Below are 18,196 nucleotides of genomic sequence, written 5' to 3' on the forward strand. Positions count from 1 at the left end.
CTCTGCGTCACTATTATCAAATTTTTTTCATTTCATTGAAGAATAATGATAAAAAGCGGAATAAAACAAGAGCATAAATTGGCCTTCGGCAGAATCAAGAAATACACTAATACATGGGAAATCTTATGTCCTTGAGTGGGTCATAGTCAACCCGAGAGCCACCTGCTGGAGCCTTCATCACCTACCGTGCCGATTCATTTGCCCTCCCCAGTTTCAATGGAGGCCCCCACAGCAGTTCGACCCCTTTCCCTCTATTCTTCATGGCCTTGAGGTATGAATAAATATGGTATTCGCCATCGCAACGTAGATGTGGGAGCCACCAAGTGGTCTCTAAATTAACTACTCTTGGGCGGCAACCAATGAGATCCCTCGGAGAGAACCAAGGATAGAGCTCAACCACTGAGATCACTGGATTCTCTTTAATCTTATTGGTTGCCGCCCAAGAGTAGTTAGTGGACAGACCACTTGATGGCTCCCACATCAACATTGAGTTCGCGAATAGGAAAAGCAAGTGAAAACCTCTAATCATCAAGAATAGAGAGAAGAAGGTCGAACTGTGTACACTGATAGAACGGATTAGTTATTGTTAACGAATGGATTTTGGTAGGAGGTTAGGGTCTATTCGGTCCCACCAAATGTTCATTCGTTAATAGTTAACAAATGTATATTTGGGGAGCCTTGTTTGAGTTGACTATCGCCATTCAAGTGAACCATTCGTTAACTTTTAACGAATATTCATTTGGTCATATTCAACTCTACCATTCGTTAATAGTTAACGAATCTCGTTTGGAACAAATAAATCATTCTATCAGTGTACTGATCTTGGGCCTAAATCGAAAATTTCAAATAAATCGTAGAGGTCGCTGCAGTTGTGAGCGATGAGACACAGTCGTGGTGGAGACGGAAGTTTAGAATGGTATTAGTGATTTGCTTGGATCAAGTGGAAACAAGAGTAGATGTATTTTGCTATTTTAAATTGAACATTTGAAGGAAGTTTCGCGCTTTCGTAAACGAAGAACACCTCCGCGTCACTATCATCAAACTTTTTTCATTTCATTGAAGAATAATGATAGAAAACAGAATAAAACAAGAAGCTAAGAAGCGTATTGACGGATAAATCGGATTTTAAGGCAGAATCAAGAAATACACTACTACATGGGAAATCTTGTGTCCATGAATGAGTCATATTCAATCCAAGAGCCACCTGCAGGAGTCTTCATCACCTACCGTGCCGATTCATTTACCCTCCCCATTTTCAATGGAGGCCCCCATTCAGTTCGATCCCCTTCCCTCTATTCTTCATGAATGAAAGCTTTCTGCAGCATTAAATCTTAGTTCTCATTATTCCTGTTGGAATCGCATCGGTACCCCACCAGCCACCATGAACTCATACTTCCAGATCAACCAGTCTCTTCAGGGCCCCCACTCAGCATTACAAAATCATTTGAAATTATAAAATTTCATCTACGCTCCATTCGTTTAAATGTAAAAACGTGGACGTGTAATAACGTGTTTTTTTGCGCAATTGCGATAATGTTAACATAGATGATGGAGAGCCCAAATGGGCTTATTACAAGCACAGCCAAAATATTATATTACTTGTGAACGTTATAGTCTGTTAATGACCATAATTGAATCTGCTCGCACAAATTCACTGAAAATTATTTCATCATTGATGAATGAATCATTTGTTTTAACTACCGTGATCTTGATCGAGTTCGTCTAATGATTCCAATCGTGCTATTGGCGCTTCGGTCAAGGTGAACTCCCATGATATGTCCTCACTTGTTTGTCTGGTTGTCTCGGTTCTCGGGGCTGGAATATCTGGCGTTTGCTGAGTTCTAATGTCTGGCTTTGGTATCGTCGTAGTGCCACTGTAATCCAGATTTGTGCTACGATGAGACTGTGAGGGACTTAGTTCTTTCTTCTGCTCACTACTGCGGGGACGCTGAATCGCTGCTGTGGGGCGTGTCTCGACTGTTGATACTGCACAGGTACTCCAGGGATCGTCGGACTCGGGTTCTGAACGTTTATTGAATGAACTGTATCTGGAAAATAGGATCAGTTAGGAGTTCATCAATTTCGAGGATAAGAAAGCGTAGGATAAACAGGCCAATAGCTGGACGGTCAAGGTAATTTTTAGCTTTATTAAGAGGGCACGAGAGTAAAAAAAAACTACCGAAATGCGGGCAAATCTGAGCTCCACAAAGTCTTTTCATTTGGTGAATTCCGAGGCTCAAAAGTTATCAGCACCAAATCCTTAGTATTTTGAAAATGTTATGGAACAAGTTGAGGGTGGTCTGAGAAGGATAAATATTTTTTTTTAATGTTTAAAAGTACGAGGTGGCTGACAGCTGGGAGCGCCGCCATCTTGGAAGTACTTTGCGGTCCAGGGAGAGGGATCCAAGCATCATGGCGACGACCAGACCTGTCAACCACCTCGTATTTTTAATCATTTATTAAAAATATTTATCCTTCTCACACCACCCTCAACTTGTTCCATAACACTTTCGTGGTGCTAGGGATTTGGTGGTGACCACTTTTGAGCCTCGGAATTCACCAAACGACGAGAATTTATGGAGCTTAGATTTGCCCGCATTTCGATAGTTTTTTTTTACCCTCGTGCCCTCTTAAAGGATTTAACATCGATGACGTTGCTAAATGAATAAAAAATGAGTTCTAGACCTGAAAGAATATGTGAATTAGGAAAAAACAATAATTTGAAGTGGAAAAAATGAAGAGAAGAATAATTGAATGAGGGAAAAGTGGAATATCGTCCGAATCCCAATAAGTGGACACTAGGGCTAATAAATGGGCGGTGCATGGGCAATACATAGGCGGTTTGGAGGAATATAGAATTTTCATCCAGTTTATACAAACATGTGAATTTTTTTTATTGAATGTGAAGAAATACAAGGCCAAATCGATTAATTTTCCGTACAGTTTTCATTCTAGTATTTATAGTATATTCATAATAAAAGGTGAAATTTTCAGGTATTGGCCCGAGTCCAGCTATTGGTCTGTTCACCCTATGTGCATGCAGGCATTTCGATAGAAGTAATTTTGGGGTTTTCTCCAGAAATTGAGGACAGATTGTTATGAAATTTTGATGACATCTTTTCGACAAAATTATCATCATTTGCCTTGTAGTGATCAATTTTTTCCCAAATGTATATCTTCATTTGAGAATTTCAATTCTAGATGATTCATAGAGGTAGCAATTTAAATTTGGTAATCAAATTCACAGACTGACTAATTCACTCATAAGAAAGACTATATCAATTAGTGTTTTGGTTTCCAATAATTTATATAATTTTTTCTGTTCATGATTCACCGGAGCCGATGAAACATATAATGTCAGAAATTTAAACTGAGTCACACTAGTGCAGAGCTGAACAAAATACTATTTGAAATACTATTTCAATCTGGACAATAATTCAGACAGTTTGAAATAATTCACCGAATTTCCTCTAATTTTTTTTTATTACTTGAAAGTTTTCTTTTTCTAGAGAAGAAATTAGAGCAGAAGCAACCATGAGAATTAAGAAACAATAATTAATAACAATAATTTTTCAAGATATAAAATACGTTGCGAACGAAATTAATATCATATTAGAAGATCATGAATTTTTCATGTAATGCCCTCCTACCTACTCCAAAATTCTATCCACCAATATCCTATGACGTCACAAAATGTGGAATACTATATAAAGTTCCGTCTTTAGTGATAATCACGGCAAGTAACCCATGGACGAAAGGCGATAATCCGCCCATTCAGCCAATTCTTCGTAATTCATTTCAATTACATCACCGCGAGCGATCAATGAAGGTGATAAGGCATAGGAAAGGAAAATATTCATAGGAAAAAAACTATTTCATATAAAGCCAAACATCGAAATAGTGAAATAACATGGTAAATACCATTTCATTTTCTGTATCGTTGAAATAAAATATCAAATAACTATTTTATTTCAATTTCAAAAAGACATAGAAATAAACACTATTTGATCGACCGAAATAGTCAACGTGAAATACATATTTCAAACAGTATTTCATCGTACTGAACAATTTGGAATAGTATTTTCATTTGATTTTTACGAAACAGTACCCAGCTCTGCACTAGTGTAATTTTACCGCGCTTTCTACTGAGTGAACGCAGATGATCGAAAATTAATAGCCTCCCTTACCCAGTCCTGAATTCACCACGTCTCAAAGCAGCTGGTTGGCTATGCCATCCATACAACTGCGGCTGATGATGGTGATGATGTGATTGTGAAGTCGTTGGTGGTCCCGTAAGATCAACCGGCTGACTCTGTGATCGGGTTGGTGCTGTTCTACTAGCAGCACCATTCAGGGCACTCTGCAGGGCAGTGGCAAGGGCTGATGTATCAGATGTTACTGTTAATCGTGATGTGCCTGAAGATGTTGATGTTGGATCTCTGCTCGATGGTGGCCTAATTTTTGCACCACATAGTATCATTTTCTTGGATCAATTCTAGTCCCAAATTTATAAGTTGTGCTAGGTAAGAGTTATTTCATCGGCTCAACCGATGCTAGGTTTTTTCATTAATAGTTTTTATTTTTTAATATCAGTCAACAATATATACGAAGCTCCGCATAGCCAGTTACTCGAGCAAGCCGGTGACTTTATTTACAGTGGTGGTGGATGCGTCGCTAAGTTAGGTTAACATTTCTCTATTAAATTGAATAAAATTATAATTATTGGATGGCGTCATGTGAGTTTTAATTTTATTGCTATGGCCTCTTTTGGTTCATGCACTGGAGGTCAAAGTTATAGATTATTTTCATATGTACAATTTATGAAATTTTATCATGCATGAACCATCTTGGCTTTCATTCAAGGAGATATTGAAGTAGGACCTAGCAGTTTGCATACTCTTTGCACCGCACGGCCCTGTTTGCATAATTCCGCTCTTGCTTTTCTCACCGCCTTCACTACTTCCTACTTCTCCAACGCTTATCCTAATAAGCCAATCAGATATCAGTAGTGAGCGGGACGACTGGGAACCGTCATGAGAATGACTCTGGTACCCCTCTCAGCTTGAATATGAACCCCGATAAGCAAATTATTAACCCTCGAGTGGTCGCGCTATGAGCAAAGCGCAGTCCTTTTCGTTTGTTTCATGATAACTGCGAAAATATCGATAATCACGAAATGCCAATGTAGGAGTTCCTCAAATAATCTGTCCTCGTGGCATTAAATCCGGTTTTATGGTTCTGCGGCCACCAAATCTTTTTTTATTAATTTTTCAATGAAGTGCGGTCAGAGAAAAGCGGCGCTGCGCTGGTTGCGCGACCAGAGTCGTAGTAGAAATTTGACGAGCGACGTTGCCAGTCCTCGTGCTGTTCCCAGCTGGTAGATAGAGAATCGTTCTGGCAACGTCACGCTCGAACATACACGGACTGCGCAGCGCTTAGTGCCCGACCAGACTCGTTCGGTGAAGAGGCGCGACTACCCGAGTGAAAATTCTGTTCAGGTCTCGATCAGAAACTGATCGAGTTCGATCCGAAATTCTGATCAGGCATGTTACGCCTCCACCTTATGTTTTTCCACTAGGGTATTCGAGGGTTAATAACAGGGATGGGCAATAAGGTAAAGGTACACATCATCACCCTCACGTGAAAACTTAGGTTGCTATTAATGAATTTAAACCTCTTTGAGTCATCTCATATTATAGTAAAGGCATGTTAATATAAATATTGAATTTTTATTAAGGTATTCAAATTAAATTCAAAGTGCATAGTAAGACGAATTAATCAAGCCCTACCAGCACTTAGCATGACCCAGGGTTCGCGACGGGGACGCGGCTGGTATGAACCCCACCAAAAACCCATATCGATAGAGGTTGGCGAAGTGCATGTTTACCGGTAATTTTGACAACATTAAAAAGAGATTATCTCCTTACATTGTTCAAAGTTTAACTATATTTAAGAAATTTAAAATATTATAAAATTTATTAACTAAATTTTTCGATTGATGGTGAATAAAATATTTGATAGTATTGAAATGTAATTTTTTAGTTAATAAGATAATTCTAAGTTTAGGTACTTGATTTTCGATTATCTAAATAATTGTCAATCTTCCTACATAAATTATTGGTTGATAGAATATTTCGAAATTTACATGTACAAATTAATGATTAATTTAATATTCAAAATTTTAAGGTTTATGTTAAAAATTGACAACTTCAGAATTTAATGGTAATTATGATTAATTGATATGCCTATCGCTGGTTAATAATATAATTTAGTAAATTATATTCATAATTATATTTCATTATATTCATATTCAAATTTATTATTCATATGTCTAAACAAACTGGCACAAACATGGGGCGATAAAATCATTTATTAGAAAAATGTTCTACATTTCTAAAGGAAATAGTTCAGTAGCTTCAGAGTTTCTCGGATTCATTGGACTATTTCTCATTATTCAATGCATCAAATTTGAAATACCAGATGTACGCATTACATTCTGCGTATATCTCAGAATCAGATGATTAATTACAGAAGGAGTAAGAGGGCGATTCGTAATACGCGAACATCTAGAGCGAAAATATGCAAGGCTACTGTGTATCTACTATTCTGCTAGGTTCTACTATGAAGAAGATACTGTGTAGTAATCTTCAGCAGTAATCATCCACTGTCGTTATCTCCCCAAAAGAAATATCATTCCAGTCGAGTGTGCAAAAGAGACAGTGAGACATAACTCTCCAGAGTTGCACAGGAATCTGAAGAGAATCACTATAAAGAGCAGAACAGAACTCAAGCATAAGGAGTCGAAAGATTCAAGATCTACAAGGATTCACTGAACAAGATGCTTCTCTGTCGCCCCCCCCCCTACCACCCCCCCAAGAGCAGTGTGAAATGGTGAGTGAGAATAAACACATGGCGCCATCGCAACAAAAAAGCCCCAAACAAAATTTCATAACAATGTATCTTTCATTTCTCTCAAATGTTCTTTTATTCTCGTCAATTTTCTTTTGTTTTTCTTAATATCGTCACCTTCGGTATTTGTCCAACTTTTCCAAAACAAAACGCGCCGAAATCAAATGCAACTGATCCAGGGATTTGGAAAGAAAGCTATTTTCGTCGAATAACGATGGTAGGAAACAAAAAAAGAATAAACATGAATTACTTTGGGTCACTGTGTTTTGGGTTGCGCAATAATATGCAGATTTAAAGTAACATCATATATTAAACATTGAGATCACGTCAAAATATATAAATTAATAGCTAACATAATCGTGTAAACACTCACCGGAAAAGACTGTGAGACGCACTTGACTGTATTTTTGTGCCATTTCCATTGGTTGATGATGTTGCTGGTATCGATGATGATTGTGGCTCACTGGCTGATCTTTGTGCCAGTGCTGGTGCACGATTTGACCTTGGTCCTGTTGTTGCAGCTGGCGCTGTGCCAGGCATCATTTCGGTGCTGGAACTCTCCTTGGATGTGTCTAATGTTTGCTGTAGCAATGCCAAAATGAGTCTTATGTCACTTGCCATTGTACGCTCTAGGGATGACACTTGTTTTGATAATTCATCTAGCCTAGTGTTCAACTCGTCCAGTGGTCGGCCGGGTCCACTTTGAAAGTCTCCTGTTGAATTCGATATCCTTTAGTTCATTCAATCACATGTCGTTCCTCGCTGAATTTCACATTAATTGTGTTTCATTTTAGGTGAAATTGACAATTTGATTGTTCATATGAAACAGAATTCTTTCGACGATGAATAAATAATTGTAAATTGATAAAAATAGGAATAATCGACGAGAAAGAAGCGAAAAGTCGAAGGAATTTTCATCTGACGCGACCATGATACAATCCTTTGAACTATAATAACATGTAAAAACATATAACCTCATATAACCCTTTAATGCCTTCTCCACGTCCTATTAGAACTTTCATTATTTCCAAAAATCAATCGCTCTCAAAAACAATATGAAAAATGAATGAATATTGGCCATCTGTGATGATGACTTAGTTTAACTCGAGACTCCTACATTTCAGAAATCGGCAAACTATAAATGAAGAATGATTTATTGGGCTAATAATGAAATGAATGTAAAATTAACCTTGACCAAAGAAATATATTCGACAGAAAATAGTCGATTACTTAAAATTTCACAAATAAACTTCTCATGAATTTGACGACAACAGGAGTACCAAATACACAATTTCGACGATAATAATAATATTGAACCAATTGTTGTAACACAAAATAAAGTGATCGCTGTAATGAAAAGACTAACGAACCGGATATGCGACAGAACACCGGAGACTTACATCGAGCAGAAAATAGTCCTCATTGGCAAAATTAAGAGTGAAATATTCACGAAACACATGAGTTGAATAGGAAACTGTTTGACGAACTCAATGATCCCCTGATAATTAATCTAATCGTCAACCCGAAAAATGTTCATACATGGGTGATAATTACCATTGGATGAAGGGTGCAACAGCTGTTGCTGCTGTTGCGATGGTGATGGTATTGTATAATGACTTGATGAATTTGATGTTGGTTGAATGCCATGACTAGCCATACTACTCTCAACCACCGCGGAACTACGTCTCCCTGGTCTCACCAATGTCGTCGTAGCTTAAAACACAAATTAACCCTTTAATACCACAAACAATTCCATGAACCAAGAAAATGTCTCCTACATCCTACCAAAATGCCGCATTATTTCTTTTGCATCAATATACCACAATGGTTAGTTACTATTTCATCAAGCGATTACACATTCCAGTTTAACTTCCATGCAGCAACCAGTGCGATTGGGAATGATGGTATTGATATTTCGCGGTGTTAGTGCTGATATCATACAGGGGGTGACACAGTGCATTTTTCTTAATCCCTCAATTGTTGTCTTCAGTTTTTTTTCTTTAATTTCTCATTATTTCAAATACTCACCCTGTTTAGCTAGATAGTCGTGACTCGTCAGCGGCTGTAGGTGAATCTTCTGCTGACGTAGATCCGGTATACTGCGCTTGAGATGGGTTAGCATGCCTGAACAACCAGGTGTGAATAAGGCGTTAAACTTACGTTTATGAAGGTGATAACCCAAAAACGATTTCTGTTTTTTTTATTTTTTTATTTTTTAATGGTCATGAATTCGGGGAGGGGAGCAATGAAAATCATAAGAGTCAATGGAACGACGGGAATGCCACACATTCAAAGCGCAGGAACTTTCCAATTATTATATTTTTACCAAGGGGATGTTGTTTTCATTATCGGGTCTCGTTAGTCGCTAATATCATTTAAACGACATTATTTCGTAACTTTGGGGGATTGATTGGATCGATGAATATTCATTAATTTTAAGGGTCATTAGGTTTCTCATTATTATTCAACTATTCAACATTGAAAAAAAATGATTCTCTCTTTGTTTTTTGGGAGGAGGAAAATGAAAGAAAAAATCATGCAAATTCTAAATTCTTGGTCAAAGCATGCGGATCATAATTTTTTCATCTCCTAACTAGAAATCATTGAAACCCAATCGATGGCAATCCGTTGAAGGTCAAATAAAGCTGTTCACATAGAAGAATAAGAGCCATAACGAATGGAAAAGAACATGATAAAAAAATGCTCTCAGTACGTTTATTTCCGGAATATCTGATGCACTAGGGTTATCGTGCAAGGAGCTGCATTCAGGTTTAAACCCTGTGTTGTCACTAATTTTCCGTTATTCACTGACAATTATCAAACCTGATCATCCCGTCAGTCGAAAGAAATCACTAGCGAAGTGGTAAAACGATTCAATTCAAGAGATGGTAAAATGTTTCTTATGACCTTTTTTGTAGAGCGAGATGAGCGCTACAAAAAAAGTCATGATGAAAATTTCGCTAGCTGCCTTACATTCCAAGATATTCATCGAAAACTGATCAATAGTCCAAATTTACTTGAACCGTTTTATTGTTTCGCTAGTAAAATTCAACGTGTCATCACAGAGTTCAATCATAAATTAATACTGCAACGTTCGATCCCAACTTCAAAACAATCATCTCAACTGAGACAATAATAATGTCCGATTGAAATAAAACAAAGGGTTGAATCATAGAAGAAGGAGAGAACATAATACAAAATAGGTTTATGGTTTCCCTCACCGGTTATTGAATTCAATGTGGAGCTCCTTTGTTTTGGTTCCTCGAACTCGAGATTGAGCGGTGTGACATCTTGCCCTGCTTTGTCTGTGCTGAACTCAAGAATACCGTGGCCACTCGCTTTATCACTAATTTGAAAAACCATATTTGTGAATATTTCATAAAATACTCCCAGAGAGCGACTTTCATTCAAGTGGTTGTATACAAGTATCACACAAATAAAAACGTAATGAATGTGTGAATAATCTTCAATGGAGTTGATAATTCAGCAATAAACATTATGCAAATGGTCGTGGTGCGAACGACAATGCCAATGCAGATTATTCATTCTTGGAATTCATCCAGAAAATTGATCGCGTTATCAACCCTCTGACTCGCAAACCGTACGAACGTCGCGCGATTTGTTAGTGAGAAACGGCCACGTGACTATTCCCTCACTCCTGTCCCGTCAGGACCGTTGTAAGTATTGCAAAGCTATCGGGGTCCTCTGCATATTCTCGCGTAATACGTACTAGAAGTTTTGATGGAATAGAAAAAGAACGCGCGCTTCGCGCGCGCTTACTTAAGCTACACGGGGAGAAATATTCAAGAAAAATTACGGAACATTTCACGTAATCCGCAAGCGAGAATCGTTTTCAGTGAATTTCTATAGGAATATAAGAGAATAAATCTGAAACATTCAGTAAATTTTCGGGTCTGTCACCGAAAAAATACGAAAAAGTCACGTAATTTTTCTGGAAGTTGTAAAATCTAACAGAAACTTCAAGACTTATTATGCCTCAGAACATGAAAATTCTTGGATGTTTAAGAATTTTTACGAAAAGTTCCGGAAAAATTACGGAACGTGTTGTTAAAATCTCCCCCTCACGGTGACTCATGGCTAGCCATGAGGCGTCGGATGGATGAGTAATTTTTACGGAACAGATCGTAGAATTTACGTGACGATTGACACTTTTTATTGAATTTTACTTCGCTCCCAGATTACGTTTCGAAACGTAATTTTTACGTCTTTTTTCTGGCAATTTTTATTGAATATTTCTCTCCGTGTAGTGGTTCGTTGTATTTTTTATCCTTTCATTTATGTTTGAAAATAATAAAAGTAACGATAAACAATCAAAGGAACATATAATTCAGTAGCGAAGTGGTAAAAGGATTTAAGTCGACTTATCTCTCAGTTAAGGTTTTGAGGAATATTTCCGAATCTAAGGGAGATAGCGAAATTTTTGTGAAACCATTTGTTGTAGCGCTCATTTGGCTCCACAAAAAAGGTTATAACAAAAATTTTGCTATCTCCTTTAGATTCCGAAACATTGATTGAAAACTGGTCAATAGTCAAAATTGACTTATACCCTTTTACCACTTCGCTACTGAATTTAATGTAACGTTAGTACCATGACTTTTTACAGCTAGAATTATAGAATTATAATTCCAGCTGTAAAAAGAAAAGTTCATTGAGAATTATATAATATAATTATATATTATTTTACACTGAATGATTTCTTCATATCACAAGATTATACAAATTATTTATCTCTTTAAAAGAAGCTATTTTTTCAATTTTCTGTTTCGGTCATGATACACATATACATATGTATAAAAAATATATTCAGAAAATATCTTTTTAAAAAGAAATATAAAATAAAGATTTATATAATCTAGGATCCTAAGCAAAGATTATCCTCGTTGCTAGCTTTAAGGTTATCTCTGGCAAATTAGATTGCTGACAAAAAAGATGACATCAATTTTTTAATAGAGGATAGACCACAAATAACGAGAGATAAAAAACGAAAAAAAGTCAGTGATACAGTCAGTGCCTAAAAAAAAAATGAAAGTTCATTGAAAAGTGTATGTGGAAGTCCTGGTAAATACATGAAACAAAGAAAGATACCTTCAAATTGTGAAATGAATCCACATGATTTTTCAGCAATGAAAAAGAACAAAATTGATGAAAAAGTAGAACGAAAAGGGTCTTCAAATATTGAGAATTATCCAGCGCAACCATTTGTTGAAAATCGAGGTCCTGTTCATGATTTGGAGATTGACAGCAATGAGATGTTTTACTTCAAATTGCTTCTTTTCTTCTTTAAATTTGTTCCATGCTATCTACCAATAAATTCCTTTTAAAAAATTTTATATTTGGAACTCATGTATCCAAACGTGCGCTTAGTGTTACGGCACTGTTCGCGCGCTTACTACTCATCCCCTTCCACGTCGAACGTCCGGCCCCCATAGGTAGTGGGGATACGATTGTGAGCCAGAGGGTTAAAAGTTACGAGATTATTACGAAAGAAGAGATAACAATTATGTAAGAGTTTTATCATAATTAGCATTCGCAGGCAAGTAATACATTGACAAACTCACAATTCATCAGCATCGTCCTGAAGTGAGTCTTGTCTACCACTTGGCAATAAGTGTGCACTCGTTAAACTTTGACCGCCAGGCCCATAACGATATCTAGGTGGACGGAAAGCAAATCTTCTCGTATCAGTGTCAATATCCGTTGGTGTGCTCACTGGAAATCGTGCAGAGATTGGATCAACGCCAGCTTGTTCTTCCTGAAAACATTCTCCCAATTTTAAAAATGACATTTGAGAAAAACATCAATAGTTCCAGGCTCGCAACAACACAGTATTGGACTCACATCTCTCATATTAAAAGTTATCTCCAAATTTTCGATGAAATGCTGATGAAATTCTGGATAAAGTGCAAGAACATCCAATAGATCATCGCGATGTATTTTATGAAGATCACAATATGTCAACGCTCGTACATTGCAGGAAGACTTTCCAACGGTCGCATGCTCACAAGGATTTTCACCGAATATATCAGGTGGATTGAGGATGGCCATTACAATGTCGTTTTTCAGTATTTCGATACTACCACGTGATATAAAATAGAGTGACGTTAAAACGTCACCACGATGGACTAGAGTGTCACCAGGTGGTGCATGAGTTGTTTTGAATTTTAGAGAGAGAGCCCTGAAAATAATGGATTGTTATTCCAGTCGACACTCTGTATAAGATGCCTCTCTATAAAATCAAAAAATTCAAAATTCTCCTACAAAACTATTTAACTAGTCTGGATGACTCGTGTCCAGAACAAAGAGGATTTACGGATTCATAAAAAAATGCTGAAACTTTACCTCAAACACCCGGGACTGGCTTTCTCAAAGGCTTTGCAGTTGTTGAGGAGTTGTCGGTTTAAATGAAGACAAATGTCCGCTTGGAGGCACTCCGGAAAACCTTTGAGAACGCTATTCATGTCAATGCCGTTCGTGTAAGTCCAGGCATGCTGGAAGTACTCTTCTAAACGTTGACGAAGGGGATTTGGTATTTGATGGAATCTTATGAATTCCCTCACGCGAAGCATCTGCGTATGATACCTGGCAGTGCCACTGTAGAGGCGTTGAATTATCGCCGATACGTTGCCGAATATACTGGCGTACATGAGAGCTGAAAGAGGAAATCAAACGGTTTCGATCCAAAATTTTGTTTACGTGATACGTCTTAAATTTCATTTTGAGGGTCATTCGCGGAGTTATCCCTAACGGCCGGTGCCATCCATCGGAACTGCAAATTATCGGTTGGAATTGCGACGTAATGAGGGAAGACTAAAATTCCTGTTTTTTTTGTTTTAAAGTTCAATCGTGATCATTAAAGGGGAAAATAAACCAACTGATAATTCTATTACTTCTTCGAGCGAAGCTCCGACTAGTTAAGGAACTTTACTACTCAAGAGTCTGATTTATACTTCCATCATCATTCAATGTTTGAGGGCTCTGGGAAGGCTGGGAAAAATGTCATATTTCCCGCGTGAATAATTCATCAAGACCTGGTTGAGTAGTCCTGACATACTCGAAGAAAAGTATTGTCCGTTGACAACTGAACCGTTGCATTTCGCGGAGTTTTTATTCTACTGACAAACCCTTTTGTATTTCTTTAAAGGCATGTATTGTGAAATTTGAAATATTCCGACTGGTAATCCTATTATTTCTTTGAGCGAAGTTCCGAGTAGATAGGAACACTCGAGAGTCTGATTTATGCTTCTAACATCATTAAATGTTTGAGGGTTTTGGAGAGACTGGAAATTACGTCATATATCCGGAGTGAACAATTCATTAACTCCTGGCTGAGTACTCCTGACCCATAAACAATCTGCTCCCTCGAGAATTCAGAAAATTGTGACATACTCATAGAAAAGTATTTTGTTTCGAGAGAAAAGTCTTCTGCAAACTCGAGTGTTTCCTACGGTTTCTTCTGAACTTTTGACAAACCCCCTGGTATATTTCTTTAAATGTAGGTATTGTGAAATTTGAAATATTCCGACTGGTAATCCTATTATTTCTTTGAGCGAAGTTCCGAGTAGATAGGAACACTCGAGAGTCTGATTTATGCTTCTAACATCATTAAATGTTTGAGGGTTTTGGAGAGACTGGAAATTACGTCATATATCCCAAGTGAACAATTCATCAACTCTTGGTTGAGTACTCCTGACCCATAAACAATCTACTCCCTCGAGAATTCCGAGAATTGTGACATACTCATAGAAAAGTATTTTCCTTCGAGAGAAAAATCTTCTGCGAACTCGAGTGTTTCCAACGGTTTTTTCTGAACCTTTGACAAACCCCCTTGTATATTTCTTTAAATGTAGGTATTGTGAAATTTGGAATATTCCGACTGGTAATCCTATTATTTCTTTGAGCGAAGTTCCGAGTAGATAGGAACACTCGAGAGTCTGATTTATGCTTCTAACATCATTAAATGTTTGAGGGTTTTGGAGAGACTGGAAATTACGTCATATATCCGGAGTGAACAATTCATTAACTCCTGGCTGAGTACTCCTGACCCATAAACAATCTGCTCCCTCGAGAATTCAGAAAATTGTGACATACTCATAGAAAAGTATTTTGTTTCGAGAGAAAAGTCTTCTGCAAACTCGAGTGTTTCCTACGGTTTCTTCTGAACTTTTGACAAACCCCCTTGTATATTTCTTTAAATGTAGGTATTGTGAAATTTGAAATATTCCGACTGGTAATCCTATTATTTCTTTGAGCGAAGTTCCGAGTAGATAGGAACACTCGAGAGTCTGATTTATGCTTCTAACATCATTAAATGTTTGAGGGTTTTGGAGAGACTGGAAATTACGATATATATCCCAAGTGAATTCATCAACTCTTAGTTGAGTACTCCTTACCCATAAACAATCTACTCCCTCGAGAATTCAGAAAATTGTGACATACTCATAGAAAAGTATTTTCTTTCGAGAGAAAAGTCTTCTGCAAACTCGAGTGTTTCCTACGGTTTCTTCTGAACTTTTGACAAACCCCCTTGTATATTTCTTTAAATGTAGGTATTGTGAAATTTGAAATATTCCGACTGGTAATCCTATTATTTCTTTGAGCGAAGTTCCGAGTAGATAGGAACACTCGAGAGTCTGATTTATGCTTCTAACATCATTAAATGTTTGAGGGTTTTGGAGAGACTGGAAATTACGTCATATATCCCAAGTGAACAATTCATCAACTCTTGGTTGAGTACTCCTGACCCATAAACAATCTACTCCCTCGAGAATTCCGAGAATTGTGACATACTCATAGAAAAGTATTTTCCTTCGAGAGAAAAGTCTTCTGCGAACTCGAGTGTTTCCAACGGTTTTTTCTGAACCTTTGACAAACCCCCTTGTATATTTCTTTAAATGTAGGTATTGTGAAATTTGGAATATTCCGACTGGTAATCCTATTATTTCTTTGAGCGAAGTTCCGAGTAGATAGGAACACTCGAGAGTCTGATTTATGCTTCTAACATCATTAAATGTTTGAGGGTTTTGGAGAGACTGGAAATTACGTCATATATCCCAAGTGAACAATTCATCAACTCTTGGTTGAGTACTCCTGACCCATAAACAATCTACTCCCTCGAGAATTCCGAGAATTGTGACATACTCATAGAAAAGTATTTTCCTTCGAGAGAAAAATCTTCTGTGAACTCGAGTGTTTCCTACGGTTTCTTCTGAACCTCTGCATTCCACGGAGTTTTTGTTGTGCTGGTAAACCCCCTTGTCTTTCTTTGAAGGAAAGTAATGTGACGAAGAATTTCATTCTTCACAGTTATTGAACTGACTTGGCCCACATTGAGAGGAATATTTTTCTCATATTATGAAGGTATCAGAAATGTTCATTTTGCAATTTTTCTATTTTAACTTATACTCACAGCCAATTAACATGACGACGATTGTGAAGATTTTCTCGGTGTCTGTGTTGGGGGCTACATTACCAAAACCTACGGATGTTAAGCTGCTGAAGGTGAAGTACAGAGCTGTTATGTAACGACTCTGCAACAGTAGAAAAATCCTGTGAAACTTACAGCTAAATGTCGCAATCTGCGATGAAAATCAATAATCCTGCTGTACACTTCATGGGAAAATATTACGATGCAGAATAAAAAAGGTGACGATAAACCAATAATTTCTCCATCGCAGAGGAACCTATCAGCCTCACCTTTATACTAGGTCCGCCAGTGTTGTTATTGAAATAGAATTGATGCGTATCATTAGCGAGAATATCCAACCATCCAACTTTACTCTTGAGGGACGGTCGCTCAGCATTACCGATAGCGTACCTGGGTGAAATTCATTGGCAAAATTAGAGATTTATGAAGGGAATCATCGAGCCCCAGGGGAGAATCGATAATTCGTTGATAAATTTCAATGGACGAAACTGGATTTGAATGTAGGGATGTAGCGGGCAAAGCTGGCCGGTCAATTCCCCGTCATTTTACGCGTCACTGACTGAAGGCCAATTACTAACCATTTTTGGTAAGAAAAGTGAGGGAATTTCGTGTTACAAAAATGAAAAAATCCTGACGGTCAGTTTATGTTTAGATAAAGCCAGTGGATTATTCTCTCTCTAATTAGCTTCAGACTCGCGACAAATATCATTCATCATGACTGAGCCTTAGACTCGAGAGCTTTCTAAATTTTAATACGAGACAGCCTGCTTTGGGCACCATATGTTTGAGAGAACGACGAACGAAATCGTTTATCTAATGGAAAATTTTACACGACTGTTTTTCTATAATTGAACTTTATAGATTCTATTATAATAATAAATAAAAAAAAGTTCTACGAAACTTTTCTAATTTTTTTGCAATTTCATACTAAAGTAATATTCACTAGATTTTCGATTTTCGAATTTCTGAAAAAATTCACGAAGAAAATGAAAACAAAAATAACAATCAGATTACATCTAGATAGATGATTTTTTAGCATAACTAACAATCAGAAAAAATTACTGACGATTGGGTAAGATGACCGGCCAATTTGCATCACGAAGTATGCGTCAAGTCACAAATGTTCAGAGAACGGTAAATTTGTGAGTGACTTGACGCATGTAAAAATTTACCGTCATTTTCCATCGCTAATCGATTCTATGATAAAACTAAATGAAGCAAGTTCTACGAAACTTGTCTCATTTTCTGCAATTCCATACTAAAGTAATATGCACTAAATTTTCGACTTTCATTCAAATTTCTGAAGAAAATGAAAAAAAAAATGATCGGGCACAAAAATGACAGTCAGATTATATCTAAATAGACGATTTTTCAGTATAAATGACAATGAGAAAAAATTACTGACGATTGGGTAAGCTGACTAAAGGTGTCAGTTTGCATCACGACGTATGCGTAAACTCAAAAATGTCCAGAAAACGGCAAATTTATGAGTGACTTGTCACAGGTAAACAATTACCGTCATTTTGCATCCCTACTTGAGTGTTAATGGACGTGTCACGTACCAAATGCAAGCCATCCAATGAGCGATGAGGGCAAATGTTGCCATTAGTAGTAGTAGTACTGCTGCCCCATATTCACTGTAACGGTCGATTTTACGGGCAACCCTTACCAGCCTCAATAGACGTGCAGTCTTCAGTAGTCCCATCAGGGTCGTTGTCTGGAAATAAATTTTTTATTCCTCGTTATCGACTCACGAACGAGGATTTTAATTTAATAGCCAAAAGTCTTGAGAATTATAAATTTTTTCCACTGATTTTCAGGGAAAGTTTTTGCAAAATGAGT

The 18,196-nt window shown here is 37.3% G+C and overlaps 1 protein-coding gene across 5 annotated transcripts in view; it reads right to left on the minus strand.

Moving 5' to 3' along the window:
* Window positions 1-778: 778 nt before the first annotated feature.
* Window positions 779-18,196, minus strand: part of LOC107037089 (potassium voltage-gated channel unc-103) — an 85,049-nt gene continuing 67,631 nt past the window's right edge. The window contains exons 11-23 of one of the 5 annotated variants that reach the window (XM_015255425.1): window positions 17,917-18,071; window positions 16,624-16,744; window positions 16,337-16,457; window positions 13,270-13,579; window positions 12,769-13,105; window positions 12,489-12,682; window positions 10,131-10,255; window positions 8,938-9,033; window positions 8,464-8,622; window positions 7,283-7,622; window positions 7,027-7,104; window positions 4,188-4,454; window positions 779-2,048 (exon numbers count right to left, since the gene is read on the minus strand). In XM_015255425.1, coding sequence (XP_015110911.1) covers window positions 1,694-2,048; window positions 4,188-4,454; window positions 7,027-7,104; window positions 7,283-7,622; window positions 8,464-8,622; window positions 8,938-9,033; window positions 10,131-10,255; window positions 12,489-12,682; window positions 12,769-13,105; window positions 13,270-13,579; window positions 16,337-16,457; window positions 16,624-16,744; window positions 17,917-18,071 — 2,658 coding nt within the window. In that variant the 3' untranslated portion in view covers window positions 779-1,693. The remainder of the gene's footprint in view (window positions 2,049-4,187; window positions 4,455-7,026; window positions 7,105-7,282; window positions 7,623-8,463; window positions 8,623-8,937; window positions 9,034-10,130; window positions 10,256-12,488; window positions 12,683-12,768; window positions 13,106-13,269; window positions 13,580-16,336; window positions 16,458-16,623; window positions 16,745-17,916; window positions 18,072-18,196) is intronic. The other 4 variants (XM_029126041.1, XM_029126040.1, XM_029126042.1 and 1 more) reach the window with 4 other exon arrangements.

Source organism: Diachasma alloeum, unplaced genomic scaffold (genome assembly GCF_001412515.2).
Source record: "Diachasma alloeum isolate Michigan unplaced genomic scaffold, Dall2.0 Dall_scaffold_00213, whole genome shotgun sequence".
NCBI lineage: Eukaryota > Metazoa > Arthropoda > Insecta > Hymenoptera > Braconidae > Diachasma > Diachasma alloeum.